The sequence below is a fragment of the Canis lupus genome, chromosome 13 (genome assembly GCF_048164855.1).
Source record: "Canis lupus baileyi chromosome 13, mCanLup2.hap1, whole genome shotgun sequence".
In the NCBI taxonomy this organism is placed as follows: domain Eukaryota; kingdom Metazoa; phylum Chordata; class Mammalia; order Carnivora; family Canidae; genus Canis; species Canis lupus.
Window position 1 is genome coordinate 18,980,931 of NC_132850.1, and position 15,965 is coordinate 18,996,895.

General features: G+C 58.1%; 1 protein-coding gene across 3 annotated transcripts in view; it reads right to left on the bottom strand.

Moving 5' to 3' along the window:
* Positions 1 to 15,965, bottom strand: part of TEP1 (telomerase associated protein 1) — a 35,638-nt gene that overhangs the window by 14,511 nt on the left and 5,162 nt on the right. For 2 of the 3 annotated variants that reach the window (XM_072772671.1, XM_072772670.1), the window contains exons 3-21: positions 15,489 to 15,668; positions 15,196 to 15,330; positions 14,386 to 14,547; positions 13,864 to 14,025; positions 13,508 to 13,585; positions 11,888 to 12,012; positions 11,552 to 11,709; positions 8,382 to 8,491; positions 7,204 to 7,294; positions 6,802 to 6,988; positions 5,588 to 5,756; positions 3,956 to 4,120; positions 3,693 to 3,770; positions 2,918 to 3,048; positions 2,567 to 2,626; positions 1,214 to 1,372; positions 640 to 816; positions 433 to 553; positions 83 to 207 (exon numbers count right to left, since the gene is read on the bottom strand). In XM_072772671.1, the coding sequence (XP_072628772.1) occupies positions 83 to 207; positions 433 to 553; positions 640 to 816; positions 1,214 to 1,372; positions 2,567 to 2,626; positions 2,918 to 3,048; positions 3,693 to 3,770; positions 3,956 to 4,120; positions 5,588 to 5,756; positions 6,802 to 6,988; positions 7,204 to 7,294; positions 8,382 to 8,491; positions 11,552 to 11,709; positions 11,888 to 12,012; positions 13,508 to 13,585; positions 13,864 to 14,025; positions 14,386 to 14,547; positions 15,196 to 15,330; positions 15,489 to 15,668 (2,573 nt within the window). Of the gene's footprint in view, positions 1 to 82; positions 208 to 432; positions 554 to 639; positions 817 to 1,213; positions 1,373 to 2,566; positions 2,627 to 2,917; positions 3,049 to 3,692; positions 3,771 to 3,955; positions 4,121 to 5,587; positions 5,757 to 6,801; positions 6,989 to 7,203; positions 7,295 to 7,767; positions 7,868 to 8,381; positions 8,492 to 11,551; positions 11,710 to 11,887; positions 12,013 to 13,507; positions 13,586 to 13,863; positions 14,026 to 14,385; positions 14,548 to 15,195; positions 15,331 to 15,488; positions 15,669 to 15,965 lie in introns of those variants that run through there. The other variant, XM_072772672.1, reaches the window with a different exon arrangement.

The window sequence follows — 15,965 nt, forward strand, 5'->3', positions numbered from 1 at the left end:
TCCGAGCCCTGTGCCCCCCGCGTCCCCCCTCTGCCGCCCCAATGCTGGGAGAGCACCGAGGCCCAGGGGCAACAGCAGGCACCTGAGGAAGCTGGAGTCCCGCAGGTAGATGAGAGCCTGGGCAGACGGCTGCAGGCGCCGCGCCCGGTCCAGGAACTGCATCACCTCCATCTCTGTCACGGAGCGGCCCGGGGGGTACTGCTGCGTCTGCGGCCAGAGGGGGCAGGGGTCAGTGCCCGGCCTGCTGCCCCCGGCCTCGAGCCCCAGGGCCCCTGCAGGCCAGGAACGTCCCCCCGGACACAGGCGCAGAGGCACAGCCGAAGCTCACATGACTCCGTGCCTGGCACGCGCCTCTTGGCCGACGGAAAGCGACTCCTCGGAGGAGGCCCCCCCATGCCCTCTGAAGCCCCCCGCGGCCCCGGCCTGCCTCACCCAGCGGAAGTGAGGGTGCTCGGGCAGGTTGTAGTCGGTGGGGACGTAGCCATAGCGGGAGCCCAGGATGCCCACGAACAGCTGCGAGCTCTCCACCTCCCCGAGGCACACTTCCAGCTGCCTGCAGACAAGGGCGCCAGCCTGGCTCACCGTGGGCGCCCCGAGCAGCCCCCTGCCCCCCGCGGCCTCCCCGCGGCCGGCCCTCACCTGTTCCTGCGCGTCTCCTCCTCTGGGATGCCCCAGCGCAGGTCGATGGCCCGAAGGCCCAGGCGGCGGGGGGCGGCTCGGGCCTGCAGAGCGGGCAGCACGGCCCTCAGCAGCAGGTCCCGCTCCCCGTGCATGTCCCGGAACGTGGAGGAGATGAAAAGGCGGACGCTGCACCACCTGGGGGGGCGGGCGAGTGGCTGGGCCCAAGCACAGGCCCGCCCAGACAGCTACGGCAGGGCCAAGGCCCCGGAGCTCGACCCCGCCTGCCCTCTCGCTCGCCTTTGTCGGCGCTTCTTAGAGGCCTACTACCCGCCCCTGGTGCGCGGGTAAATAAATAAATACAACCTTTTTATTTAAAAAAACTAAAATTTGGGGCAGCCCGGGTGGCTCAGCGGTTTAGCGCCACCTTCAGACCAGGGCGTGACCCTGGGTCCCGGGATCGAGTCCCACGTCGGGCTCCCTGCATGGAGGGGGACGCACCCTCCGTGAGCAGCAGCAGCACCTCCACAGCCAGGACTGCGGCCGCCCGCCCGAGCCTCTCCCAACTCACAGAGCCATAGAAACGTGCACTAACCCAGGCGGGGAAATTGGGGCCAGGGGGCTTAAAGTGCTCTCTTCCAGCGGCCGGAGGGACAGCTCCCCTGTCTTCCCTGGGGGCGGTGGTATCTTGAATATTTTGTCCATTTGGCCTACGTGTTCTAGAAGACGAGAGGCCCCACGCTCTGCGATGAACCTGACATAAATGTGAGCAAATAAGAGCAAAGAAAAGGGGCGAATCCGATCTCCCAAGTGGGAAGAGGACAGAGATAGAGCTAGGGACGGTCCCCCAGTTCCCTGGGGCTTCTCAAGAAAGGACCGTAGAGGGTGGGTGTGGACTTAAACCTGCGGTTCCCCCACAGGAATGAAGCAGAGGACAAGGAGGAGGAGTGGGCGTGAGGCTCCCTAAAGCAGCTGGGGCAACCGGGGCATACAAAGGAAAAGGCAGAGGGGGATCCCTGGGTGGCGCAGCGGTTTAGCGCCTGCCTTTGGCCCAGGGCGCAATCCTGGAGACCCGGGATCGAATCCCACGTCGGGCTCCCGGTGCATGGAGCCTGCTTCTCCCTCTCCCTCTGCCTATGTCTCTGCCTCTCTCTCTCTCTCTCTCTCTCTGTGTGACTATCATAAATAAATAAAAATTAAAAAAAAAAAAAAAGGAAAAGGCAGAAAAATAAAATAAAATAAATAAATAAATAAAATAAGGGGGGATCCCTGGGTGGCGCAGCGGTTTGGCGCCTGCCTTTGGCCCAGGGCGCGATCCTGGAGACCCGGAATCGAATCCCACATCAGGCTCCCGGTGCATGGAGCCTGCTTCTCCCTCTGCCTGTGTCTCTGCCTCTCTCTCTGTGACTATCATAAATAAATAAAAATTTAAAAAATAAATAAAATAAAAAAATAAAATAAAAAGGAAAAGTCAGGAGAGAGGACAAGTCAGTGAGACGGCATGGAGAGCACAAGGAAGACGACTGCTGTGAACGTGCCGTCTGGAGATAATTCAGTGCCCGGAGATCTCTGGGTCAAGAGGGGAAGAGGCCACGACGAATGAATAGAAATGACGGGACCAAGTCCTGAGCTGCTCCCTTAAAAGCAAATGGTGCAACGCCCCCTGTCCCTTTCCCGTCTTCCTTGTAGATGAAACACAAAAACGAGGGCCGGAGCTGGAGCAGCTCTTTTGAGCCATGAGGCAGAAGCAGAGTGTTTGAGGACGAAGGAGCCGTGAGACACGAGGGCCTGGGTCCCTCTAACACTGTCGCTGCGATGGCAGGACAGCTGCAAGGGCAACGGGCTTCTCTCTCATTTGGAAAGAGACACGCACGGCGCACAGGCCAGGTAGTCTCTGAGAGGTGACCTAACAAGCCCCCAGCCCGCTCGGTGCCTGTCCCGTACTCACTTCAGGATCCCGTCACTGTAGCCTGAGAGCGTCACGTCGTTGGGGTTCGAGTCGGGTAATCTGGCAGAGGAAAAAACCGCAGCCACCCATCAGAGGCAGCACCAGCAAGAGGCACCGCTGTCTAGGATGGATACCCTGCCCCCACCTACGACCAGGGTCACGCGGGCGACGGGCTGGGCTGGACCCTACAGAGGGGCCTGGGGAGGTCGGCCTCGCACCTGAAGTGCAGGAGCTGAGGGGCAGACGCGGGGACGTGCCTGCTGAGTGGCGGCGTCCCAAACTCGAGCGGGGGTGGGGGAGGAACTGCGGAAACCATCCTCTGGGGCCAGACCTGGGTCGGAGCATCCTTACATGTTGTACGTCCTTTCCAGGGGGACAGAGACGAACAGGCACTTGGGGTTCACGTGCTGCCAGAAGAGCTGCTTGGCCTCGTTCACCAGGCTGCCATACATGGTGTTGCCAAACAGGACCACCCTGTCCAGCTGCGGATGCAGAGGAAGGCACTGAGGCCAGGGAGCAGAGGGCAGGGGATACTGGGGCTCGGGACGTCGGAGCGATCCCGGGGACCAGGACAGCTCTGGGGGGTGGACGTCACCTCCCCGGAGGGCGTGAGGGTGGGGGAGCCTCTGCACCCCGACAGTGGGGCGGGGGGGGTGGGCTGTAGCTGGCTCTCCCGGCCGCGGCAGCTGCTGCTACACTGTTGGGAATTTCGCGAGCCAGCTGTCAAGCCCAGCTGCTATTAAACACTAAATCGTATAAATTTAAAATAAATCATATTAAAAATGAAGGTGACAGACGCTGAGGCCCTCACATCCTAGTCGCCGCATCTCACACTGAGCCTGACACCAGCCCATGCACGCTGTCCACGTGCTGCGGGGCGTCACGTCCCCACCCTGCCCACGCCGTTGTGTCCGTCGCCTGAACTCAGCAGCGACAGCAGGACCCACGCCGCGGAAATCCGCGAACGTTACTAACCGAGCCTGAGTTTTTCCGGCGAGCCAGTTGCCAGACAGTCGCCGGCACGGCACCGTCAGGGAGCTGCAGCCAGCAGGGGCAGAAGGCGGCCTCTGAGGGGTCAGGGCCATCACTGGGGGGTCGGGGGGTCCCCGGGATGGGAAGCACTCACAGGGACCCTCTGGGCAGCCAGAGACAGCAGGTACTTCCCGAAAGTGTGCACGGACCATTCACCCTCCTTATTCAACTCCTGCAGGAAAGAGTCTCGCGTCCTTGCTGGCCCAGGGTCCGGGCACAGGATACGGGGCACAGGGCGTGGGGCACAGGCACGGGGGATGGGGCACAGGCACAGGGCACGGGGCACAGGGTATGAGGCATGGGCATGGGGCACAGGCACAGGGCACAGGCACCCCGCAGGTTGGGGGGGGGGCTGACCTGGGCCTGAGCCTGAGCCTGGAGCACGCCGGCGGTCCTCAGGACACCTTCCTCCGCCCTGGCGTCAGCGACCATCACGGTGCCACGTCCGCACAGCAGGACGGACACCTGCTCTGCCCGGGCCATCACCATCCCCAGCAGCAGCAGCACGTAGTTCAGGGGGGGCTGGTGGGACGCACATCACGGTGAAACACACTCACCACCACCCCTTCTTTCAGGTAAGCTCCATGCCCAATGTGTGGCTTGGCCTCCCCACCCCGAGCCCCGAGCTGCATGCGGGCCAGGTGCCCGGCTCCCCATTTGGGACCCTGCCTCTGCCCCTCCCGCCTGGAGCCCAAACACCTCACCGGGTGGGGAGAAGGGTCAAAGGGCCCCACCAGGAGGGGCGGCCCTGCAGCCCTGGGAGGAGGAGCAGCCCGGGAGGGAGCAGCCTGGGAGGAGGAGCAGCCTGGGGGGAGCGGCCCGGGAGGGAGCAGCCTGGAAGGAGGAGCAGCCTGGGAGGAGTGGGCTGGGAGGAGCAGCTTGGGAGGAGCAGCCTGGGAGGACTGGGCTGGGAGAAGCGGCCTAGGAGGGAGCAGCCTGGGAGGAGCAGCCCCGGGAGGAGAAGCGGCCCGGGAGGGAGCCGCCTAGGAGGAGTGGCCCGGGAGGGAGCAGCCTCAGAGGAGCAGCCTGGGAGGAGGAGCAGCCCGGGAGGAGCGGCCAGGGAGGGAGCCGCCTGGGAGGAGGAGCAGCCTGGGAGGAGCAGCCTGGGAGGAGGAGCAGCCTGAGAGGAGTGGGCTGGGAGGAGCAGCCTGGGAGGAGTGGACTGGGAGGAGCAGCCTAGGAGGAGGAGCAGCCTGAGAGGAGTGGGCTGGGAGGAGCAGCCTGGGAGGAGTGGACTGGGAGGAGTGGACTGGGAGGAGGAGCAGCCTGAGAGGAGCGGGCTGGGAGGAGCAGCCTGGCAGGAGTGGGCTGGGAGGAGCAGCCTGGGAGGAGGAGCAGCTTGGGAGGAGGAGCAGCCTGGCAGGAGTGGGCTGGGAGGAGCAGCCCCAGGAGGAGGAGCAGCCTGGGAGGAGCAGCCTGGGAGGAGTGGGCTGGGAGGAGAAGCCTGGGAGGAGGAGCAGCCCGGGAGGGAGCAGCCTGGGAGGAAGAGCAGCCTGGGAGGAGTGGGCTGGGAGGAGCGGCCTGGGAGGGAGCAGCCTGGTAGGAGCAGCCCCGGGAGGAGGAGAAGCCAGGGAGGAGTGGGCTGGGAGGAGCAGACTGGGAGGAGCAGCCTGGGAGGAGGAGCAGCTCAGGAGGAGCTGCCCAGGAGGAGGAGCAGCCTGGGAGGAGCAGCCCTGGGAGGAGGAGCAGCCCGGGAGGAGCGGCCCGGGAGGGCCCTGGGGTGCAGGGAAGTAAACGGCAGGCGCCCTCGGGTGACAGAAATTGAGAGAGAACTGAAGCCAGCCAAGCGGGAAGCACAGAAGCGTCGCCATCCACGAGCAGGCCACGTCCTGGGGACCGTCCCTGGGAAGCCGGGCCCCACCCCAGACGCCAACCAGGCCACTTTTTTCAGTTCCGGGCACTTCTCTCAGAAGACCATGTCTGGGAACAGGACAGCTCTCAGGGCCCCCAGGATCGTCCCGACCCCCACCTTATGATTGTTATTTTTACCCCTTGGGGGTTGCTCTTCGGACACAACTCGTCCGTCCCGACATCTGTCAGGTAGGCCAAGAGGGTGCGGCCCGGCAGCGGCGGCAGGTTGTGCTTCACGGAGATGTTCACAGCAGTTTCCAGGGCCTGCCGGTACCGCGCCAGCAGCTCACCGGCACATCTGCCCCGTCTGTGGGCCGAAAAGACAGAGGGCGGCTCGGGGGCTTGCCCCCTGCGTCCGCAGGACACGCACACCGGGACCGGGCGCCCCCTTCCCCAGCCCGTCTCCACTGCGGAAGGCGGGACTGGGGCAGGTGCCCGGCCCCAGCCTACGGGACACGTGGGACCCCTGCCCATGGCCCAAGAGGACCCGCTCTCTGACATCGTGTGTCACTCTTGCCACTTACTTCAGGAGGCAAGATTTAACTGCCACCTATTTTTTAATTGTATTTTTTTAAGATTTTATTTATTTATTCATGAGAGACACATACACAGAGAGAGAGAGAGAGAGAGAGGCAGAGACACAGGCAGAGGGAGAAGCAGGCTCCCTGCAGGGAGCCCGACACAGGACTCGATCCCGGGACCCTGGGGTCACGCCCTGGGCCGAAGGCAGGTGCCAAACCACTGAGTCACCCAGGCTGCCTATGATAATGTTTTTAATCTAAGAAAATCCAATATTCTCTACCAATGTTACCCAACAGAATTAAGTCACAGTTAAAGAAAAAAATGTGATGGGCACTGAGGGGGGCACTGGGCGGGATGAGCCCTGAGTGTTACGCTCTATGTTGGCAAATCGATCTCCAATTAAAAAAAAAATTTTTTTAGTAAAAAAAAAGCAAACGGGTCAGGAAATAGAGACACAAAAAGAACAAACGGGTATCATGGAGAAGAAAAAGAAACTCGGATCAGGAAAAAGCAGAGGACACAAGCATACGCTAAGACAAAGGGGAAGGCCGCACACGTTCCCAGGACCCACAGAAACCAATAAAACGATCCCAGATAATAAACCGGAGGCCCAGAGGTTGTTTTTTTTTTCTCATGATTTCTCCATAGGACAACGTTAAGGACAAGGTTTGCTGTGCAAAGTTGGAACCAGGCAAGTCTGAGCCCCTGGGGCAAGCATGTTTTCACAGAACAGAGGTTGGGGTTCCCGGATGACCCCCCGGCCCCATAAGGGGCCAGCTAGTTGCCCACCCTTTGCTCCAGGCAGCACGCACACGCACACGCACACGCACCTGGCCTTCTCTAGCTTCAGCTTTTCCCACTTGAGCTGCTGATACACCACCGGCACCCTCATCGTGTTCCGAAGCTGCCGGCGACTGGGGTTGTAAGGGTACCTCCGGTAGGTCCAGGTCTTGTCCTGTTTGGCGTTCCTACTCATTATCAGACGCATCAGTTTTGTGTTGGAAGGGAGTGGCGACGCTGTGTGGCGACAGGGAAGGGTCCGTCAGCTTCTGCTGCCTCCTCTCGCTTTCCCATCAATACCTGCCCTCAGCCCTGAGCGCGGCGCTGGCAAGTGTCCCACCCTGCCCACCCCACACCCGGAGACTGGACGCCAGAGGCCACAGTACACCCAGTGCTTCTATTTCATCTACTTAGACACGGGAGACAAAACGGATTCGGGAGGTGGACATTACCTTTATTTTTGAGTTGGGCCTCCAAGTTATTGATGGCGTCATGGGCATTAAGGAATCTGAATGGAAACTGCCGACTATGGATCACTGATTTCTGGGAAGCAAGAGAAGGGGTCCTGAGCAAAGTATCAGGGAGTGTGGGGGTGGGGTGGTCAGGGGCCTCGGGGACCAGGAATAGGAGACAACCGCTGCAGGATGCAAACGGGTGCAGCCACTCTGGAAAAGCGTGCGGAGGGTCCTCAAAAGAGTTAAACGTAGGGCTGCCCTATGCCCCCGCAGCTGCACTGCTGGGGATTTACCCCAAAGGTACAGATGCAGGGAAACACCAAACCATGAGCCACTCCTACCTCTGGGAAACAAACAAGGGGTCGTGGAAGGGGAGGCGGGCGGGGGGGACGGGGTGACAGGGTGACAGGCACTGAGGGGGGCACTTGGCGGGATGAGCACTGGGGGATAGGCTAAATGTTGGCAAATTGAATTTAAATTAAAAAAAAAAAAAAAAAGAGGGCAGCCCCGGTGGCGCAGCAGTTTAGCGCCGCCTTCAGCCCAGGGTGTGATCCTGGAGACCTGGGATCGAGTCCCACGTCGGGCTCCCTGCATGGAGCCTGCTTCTCCTGCTGCCTGTGTCTCTGCCTCTCAGTCTCTCTCTCTTTCTGAATAAATTAATCTTTAAAAAAACAAAAAATAAATTTAAAAAAAGGAGACAACCACTCCATTAGATTTGCAGGACACTGAGGAAGAATAAGATGGGTCGTAGGAAAGGGCTATAGAGAGGGGTGGAGAAGAATCGAGAAAAGCTGGCAGGTAAGGATACGAGAGGAGGTAAAGAAGGGAGAGGACGCAGGGAAGGGGCCTGCTGTCTTGTCTCCGGCCTCCTCTGAAGTCAGCTGCATCACAAAAGTGCCTCTTCTTGATCAATCGGTGACCCAGGGAAGTCCCTGTACTCGGTGTTTGGGGGCTGTCACCCAGACCCGTCTCCTATGGCCTACCATGTTCCCCCCCCCCATGGCCTACCATGTCCCCCCTACCCCATGGCCTACCACATCCCCCCAACCCCGTGGCCTACCACGTCCCCCCCAACCCCGTGGCCTACCACGTCCCTCCCACCCCGTGGCCTACCACATCCCTGTTCCCCCCCCCCATTTACAGCCCACGTGGCCCAGCCGGGCACCCACGCATACCTCCTGCTGCAGCATCTGGAGGGTGAGCTCGTGATGCCGGGCGCTGACTCCAACCCGCAGCAGGTTGCACAGGTTCCGAAGCAGGGCCATGAAGGGAAGCTTCCCGTGGTCTGTGGAAGGCCCACCGCAGGGCCAGAGGGCAGACAAGGGACAAGTGAGAGGTCACAGGGCCTCAGGGAACATCGGGGTGCGGGGGGGGGCCTAGCACAGGATCGCCCTGCTCAAAACGTCTTAGTGTCTGCAAACACAAAAACAGGACGGGCCCAAAGTGCAGAGCGAGAGTTATCCGACCGTGTTGCAAGAACAACTCCTATCACTGCTCCGCCGCCCACTGGTCCCGCCGCGACCCTGGGCGCTCCCCCTGCAAAATGGGTCTTCTAACCCGGAGTAGCGACCTCCAAACACTGCAGACAGCAAGACGCTAAGTTTCCCAGCGTAAGTTCACTTCTTTATAAATCGTACACACGGAGCGCGACCACTGGTTAGTGTTCAAGGCACAACGTACCCCCAACGTAAGGTTCACCTTTAACGACAGCGAACGTAAATCCGTATTTCACATCATCCTCCCGGCCAACTTCTTGTGAGATCTGATTAAATATCATTATTTCTCACCAAGGTAGAGGTCAAAAGGACTTGCACTAAAGCTGACCTTTACCCCGTCACCTTCGTATTGTCCATTTTTGCTCTGTGATATCGGCGGCGTCATAGCTGCTTCATAATAGTATCTTTACAGCCCTTGTCAACTTTCGACGGTTTCGGTAGGGCTAAATATTAATTCTAGATCCACTCTCCATTCAAGGATAAGTTTTGGTAAGTCCCTACGCAGAAGCCAAAAAAACGTGACGGGCTCTGCGGTGCCCTCAGCCCGGGGAACCCTGAAGCCCTCGATAAGCCTGAACCCTCGCGTGCGCCGTGTGGACCGAATCCATACGATGAACATTGGGAAAACGCTTTCTTTCTTTTAAATAAGAGAAAACACAAGTAGGAGGTGTGATATTTTTCCTGGGTGTCCCCGGAGGTGCATTCAGGCCACTGCAGGGACAGGGCCTCCTGGCCCCAGCCCCACCCCGGCCCCAGCCCGGGAGGCATCACCAGCTTCCGTCAAGACACTCGCGGTGCCTTTTTTTGAAGCTGATGTAAGTCTCATTTGGATTACAGCTAGAAGCTTTCAGCCTCTAGGAGTCCTATGGTTCTCAAATCAGAATTCTGACTCACAAAAAAAAAAAAAAAAAAGAATTCTGACTCACAAACTGTAATAGAAAAATTAAGTTGTGTTCACCACATACACGATGAAGGACAACTCACAAACTATTACATTCTCTGTCAACTCATAAATTGTTCTCAATTATTGCTACATCGGGAGGGTTTTCTGGATCACCTGGATATGAAGTTAAGTCCAAAAACATATTTATGATACTGGATAATAAATTGAACATTTGTCCTTTAGACTGAGAAGTTCACGGATTTCATCCCAAAAAAACTGTTAATGAGTTTCTTTTTTTTAGAGATTTTATTTACTTATTCATGAGAGACACAGACAGAGAGAGAGAGAGAGGGGCAGAGACACAGGCAGAGGGAGAAGCAGGCTCCATGCAGGGAGCCCGAGGCAGGACTCGATCCCAGGACCCCGGGGTCATGCCCTGGGCTGAAGGCAGATGCTCAACCGCTGAGCCACCCAGGCATCCCTGGATAGGAGTTATTAATGAGCCCTGTGGTCTCCAAAGCAAAGAGGGGTCTGTATATCTAATGACATTTTGTCTTATGTTTTATTCTTATATTTATATTTTTATACATACTTTCAGATCTATATTCATAAAATTATATTTTATGTATTTCCTAAAGTACATAATTCATTAGCATGCATATAAAATCGTTTAAGGGACACCAGGTGGCTCAGCGGTGGAGCGTCTGTCTGCCTTGGGCCCAGGGCGTGACCCCAGGGTCCTGGGATCTAGTCCTGCCTTGGGCTCCCTACAGGGAGCCTGCTTCTCCCTCTGCCTGGGTCTCTGCCTCTCTCTCTCTCTCTCTCTCTCTGTGTCTCTCATGAATAAATAAATATCTTTTAAAAATAAAATAATAAATAATTATAAATAAATAAATAAATAAATAAATAAATAAATAAATAAATAAATAAATAAAATTGTTTAGATTATATATACATACATTCTGGTATATTCCAAAACTATTTTTGCAAGATATGATCAAAAAACTCCGGAGACAACTGGATCAGACTATGAGCATTAGTCTTAGCCTCGACACATGACACAGTTTTTAATTTCAGGGCCTGAGGGAGGAGTGGAAATGATGCAAACCAGAACCATCTACGCATCCAGGCTGCTGCGTCCTGTTCCACCCAGAGTATCAAATGTTGGGCAAGCGGTTGTCAGGCACGGGCATGTGCACACATGTGTTTTAATTCCCACGTGACCCTGATGCCTTCCCCCCCAGCGACAACCACGCAGCGAGAGCAGTGACAGGTGCTGAGGGTCCGGGCTCCCCTGAGCACCATCCGTACATGAGAGCAAAGAGAAACAGATGAAAAAAAAACAACTGGAGCTTCTGAAGCCCCGAAATACAAAGTCTCCAGAACTCAAGCAGTAGAAAGCTCTCCAGAAAGATGTTTTTCAACATAAGGAAGTTAACTTGAAATCTTCAGAGATTAATGGAAACATTAAAAAACAACAGCAAGAAGCTTCTACAGGTAACAATAAAGTAACCAGAACAAAAAGAGACAACCGGGAGACTGTAATACCTTGGCCCTCCCGATTTCGGCCTTTCCCTCTCTCACTGCGGGCAAGTCACCGCCAACGTCCATGCCCTAAACGTGGGCCCCTGTGCGCACGCCCTGTGCCAGGCCTCCCTCGCCAGGATGACGTCCCCTCGCCAGGATGACATCCCCCCAACCCCAAGGACAGTGAGATCCGAAGGCGGCACAGCCCTGTGCGCCACCCACTCTGCAGTAACGCCCGCCCTGAGACGCAGGGCCACCCAAAGCAGGTGCCGCAGGTGCCCCATGGGCCCGCTGGGCGTGGTCACTGGCCAAGCCCCTCAGTCCAGCCCCAACAGGCAGGACAGGGACCGCATTGGGCCACGGAAATTACGTCCAGGCCCCAAGCACAGAGGCGTGAGTGGGGAAGCGAGGAGGGGACCGTGAGGCCGAGGCCACTCACCAATGAGCTCCTCCCACACAGCAGCTCTGTTCCCCCGCAGGCTGACCTCCCGCTCCCAGGTCTCTGGCCGCAGCAGCTTCATCCGCTTCCCGGCTCTGCTGGGGTCCCACGGCCCAGGGAGGCGACTTCGAGAAAACCTCTGTAGGTCGGAGGGGTATCTGGGACAGAGGAGGAAAAGCCCCCGTCTCAACGCCCACTCAGAATAACGCGGAAAGCAAAGGTCGAAGCCGGCCAGTCGCACCTGAGACTCCTGCTGCTGGGCCCACGCACAGGTGCCGGTCATGGAAGTGGGGGGCCCCGGGGCCGGGCGGGGGTCCGTCGGGGCACGTCTCCTACCTGTAGCCCAGCAGGGCCTGGACATGCTGAGCAGGCTCCCGGATGCGCAGTCGCTGCACCAACTTCTTCAGGGTGAGCCTCGGCCGCTGCTTTCTCTCTGGCACTGTGTTGTAGGTGTCCTCAAACTGTGGAGACCCCAAGTCCATGGGGGCCGTTTAATCTACGGCCACAGCCGCTGGCCTCAGCAACAGAGCCGCAGCCTCCTCTGCCCGGGGCCTGACTTCTCCCCCAACAGCAGATCTGGGCAGACAGGGGACAGGGGCACAGGGGCTCCGGCACCAGGAGCTCCGCGGTGAGCACAGGGCAGCACTCCGGGCCACTGCCTGTCATTCACAGGAGATTGAACCACGCAGAGTTGACGTGGGATGACTGGCTCGTGAAAAGCAAGATGGGGGTGGAAGGGCCAGAGAACATTCTAGAGGGACAGAATGGAAAAGGCAGCCTTTACTTAAATCGGAGACTTGGAGGAGGAGGTAAACGGAGGAAGCCGCACAGTCCAAGCTGTGACGACTGCAAACACCAAAAGAAGTCAGCTTTCAGAATCTTCTATGGGGCAAGAGCTAAAGTTGGCAGGCGTTATTAGGGTGAAGAGGTCGGTTGACCAACTGAGGATGTGTTCTCCTGTAACATCACCACATCATTTTCCGGGGAAGCTATCTTAATGGTGATGATGATGATGATGATGATGATGACAGGTAACGCTTCCTCAACGCCACGGATCGGATCGTTAGAAACACTTTAAATTCAGTGACTGATTTAATCCTCGCAAAAACCCCATGAGGTGCTGCTACTATTCCCATTGCATATCTGAGGAACCTGAGGTCAGACGGGGGAAGTTGTCGATTCAAACCCAGTCGAAATCCTGACTACGCCCTTAACCACCAAGTGCGTGGCCTCATTATTTGTCACTAATGCAGAAAGGTCTGGTGTGTTTTAAGAACTTCGTATGAGGGGATCCCTGGGTGGCGCAGCAGTTTGGCGCCTGCCTTTGGCCCAGGGCGCGATCCTAGAGACCCGGGATCGAATCCCACGTCGGGCTCCCGGTGCATGGAGCCTGCTTCTCCCTCTGCCTATGTCTCTGCCTCTCTCTCTCTCTCTCTCTCTCTCTCTCTGTGACTATCATAAATAAATTAATTAATTAAAAAAAAAAGAACTTCGTATGAAAGGTAGACATTTCATACATTATTTATTTATTGAGAGAAAGAGAGAGTATACAGGGGCGGAGCAGCAGGGGGAGAGGGAGAGAGAGAGAACCTCGAGCGACTCCTTGCTGAACGAGGAGCCCAACTTGGGGCTCCATCCCATGACCTTGAGATCATGACCCGAGCTGAAATCGAGGGTTGGATGCTTAACTGACTGAGCCACCCAGGTGCCCCTGGTTCCAGCTGGTCACGCCGGTGGTCAGGAGATAGGATAGGGAGCCAGATGGGAGATAAAAGGAGCCTTTCCCAGGGCTCTCAAAAACCTGACCCTAGAATCAAAACTGAGAATTCCCCAGGCGGGTAACTGGCACATGTCCACCTCGCCATTCGTATTTCCCAACCAAATGGAACCCATTCCTAAATATTAGCTGAGGAAAGGTTTTCCGTGTGCATACGGAAGCCCCAAACAGGCACTCACCTTCTTCTGTTCATCCGTAAGAACCCTAAGGTAGCTTGGCAAGTGTTTTTGGGTCTCAGAAAACGGGCGCCCCGTCTTCTGTAGGGACAGGAGAAGCGGTTTCAAGATGGGAAATGGCCCTGGCCCCTGGGGAGGTCCACCCTGATAGCTCCTAAAGGCCACCTCTGCCAAAACGGACGCCGGTCCAGGAAGAGGTAGGCCCTGCCCTCTGCCCCCGAGCTCTGCTCGGCTCCCCGCCCCTCTCTAACTCTTTGCATTTCTGGTGGTAGGAACATGTCAGAGGCGCAGCACGGGACCCCCCCTCCCCGGGGCAACGGGGCTTGGGCTGTGCATGACCAGGTGGCGCAGGGACTGACGGGAGGGCGGGGAGGCGGGCGGGGACGCCTCTTGGCCCGGTGCTTCCAAAGGTTGTACTTAGCCAGCTGGTACTCATCAAACTGGGCAAATTTGTCCGTCAGAGCAGCTCGCAGGCAGGCAGGCAGGGGCACTGGCTTGTCCTCCTCTCGCCCAGCCAGCTCCTGTCGGACAGGGAGGAGGGCCCATCGGGACAGAGTCCCCCATCACGGGCCTGAACGAGAGAGAGGATGGGAGGCGGCCCGTAGCCCCGGCTCTAAAGCGATCATTTCTAGGATCCTGGGCCAGTCAACACACTTCCCCGTCCTCATCTCCTGCATCAAGAACACCAGGACGTCTCCCAAGCTGTGGGCCCTCGGCCGCGACATTCCCGTCTCGGGCAGTGCGGTGCAGGGAGGAGCCCCCGTCGGAAGCAAGGCTGAAGACCCCCGAGGGGAGGCAAACTGGCCCTGAACTTCCCCTGGGGGCGACAGCACAGGAGGGGGAACGAGCGAGCACCCAAGCCCAGCGGAGCGGGACCCTACCTCGTACAGCGCCACCACCTGGAGCCAATCGGAAGGCAGCTGGACAATGGCACAGAAATAGCGTCGCAGGTAGGGGCGGCAAACGGGCAGCAAAGCAGCAATGGCCACCACCTTGTTGGCCACAGTCCGGAAGTTCAGCTGCTGCCTGGTGTACAGAGATGCCTGGGCACAGGGTGGGGAGAGCCCATCTCAGCCCCCGAGCAGGGGCCCAGCCTGCACATCTCCCCGGGGCCCCTCATGCTGTCCTTAGACTAGAGCCCGGGGCTCCAGCCGGCACCCCGCGCCCTTGCCTGCCTCGCAGTGCCCTCCTTCGGGGCTGCTCCTCACCTTCCAAGGCAAAACCAGGCACTTGGCTGACTAAACCGCCGTGGACCGCAGCCTCACAGGAAGCACTATCCCCACCCCCCACCGCGCCCCCACCCCTGCTTTGGAAGCATGCACTACCCACTGTTCCATCTGCATGCAAGTGATACTCGAAAGTGCTCTGCTTCCCCAAAGGTATCAAGCCCCCCAAGAGCCAGACCCGAGCTGCAGGACATCTGTTGAAATCATGCTCAAGGCCCAGCATCGCGTCCTTAGCCCGTGTACTCACCAAACAGGTGAGCCCTGGGCTATTCTCGCCCCATCTCCCCTTGCACTGCTCCTCAGAGGGACCCAGCCCTGGCTCCCCCGGGATCCCACTCCCTCCCCACTGCAGCGCCTCCTTCCCACCCTGGGATGGAGCTGGCCATCGTCCTGTCCCACACCACAGCCTCGGGCCTCAGTCCCCACCTCCCAGCTTCCCACTCACTCGCCTTCACACCATGGTACCTTGAGGATGAACTCGGGCTCCAGGGGCGCCAGGTCTCTGCAGGCTTCAAAGAGGGGCCCCGAGGCCCCATCAGCAGCATCTTCTGCGTCTACCTTCGATGTCAGCGTGGAGCACAGCAAGCTCATGAGAACCAGCTGAGAATTGGGAAACAAGGGAGAGAGGATGAAAGAGGCAACCGTGATGCGCACTCCGTCCCCCTCCATCCGAAGAGCGGATCTGGCTCGGCCTTTGCTCACCACCCATGCCCGTCCCTCCACCATCAGCAGTCTCGCCCCAGCCCTGGGACTTTTACCTTCTTGTCCTTAAGGGCCTGGTCAGCAGGCTCAGGATGGGATTCAGAGTCCTCCGCGCTGAGCTTCAGGACAGGGCCCTCCACCTCCGTCTCCTCGCCCAAGCTCAGATTATAAAAAGGCATTTCAACCTCTACCAGTTCCGTCTCTGGCATTTTCTCTTCTGAAGAGGAACGATGACCCTGGGGATAGTGGCCATTGTGAATCACATTGGTCTGAAGGGCGAAGGCAGATCCCAAGCCCACGAAGAGTCTACATCTGCCTTCTGGCCCCGAAACCCTTCTGGTCACCCCAGCATCCATCTCTCGGGGTGGCTGTGCTGACCCCTCCCTGTCACCCACACCACCTTTCGCAACTCGACCTCCTGATCCTTTGCTCAGACGCTTCAGGATCCTCCCCTGCTTTCACCTCCTATTGATGCCACAGCCTAGGAGCCGGGGCCCCTCACAACCCATGTCCTATAACGCTATTAAGGTATC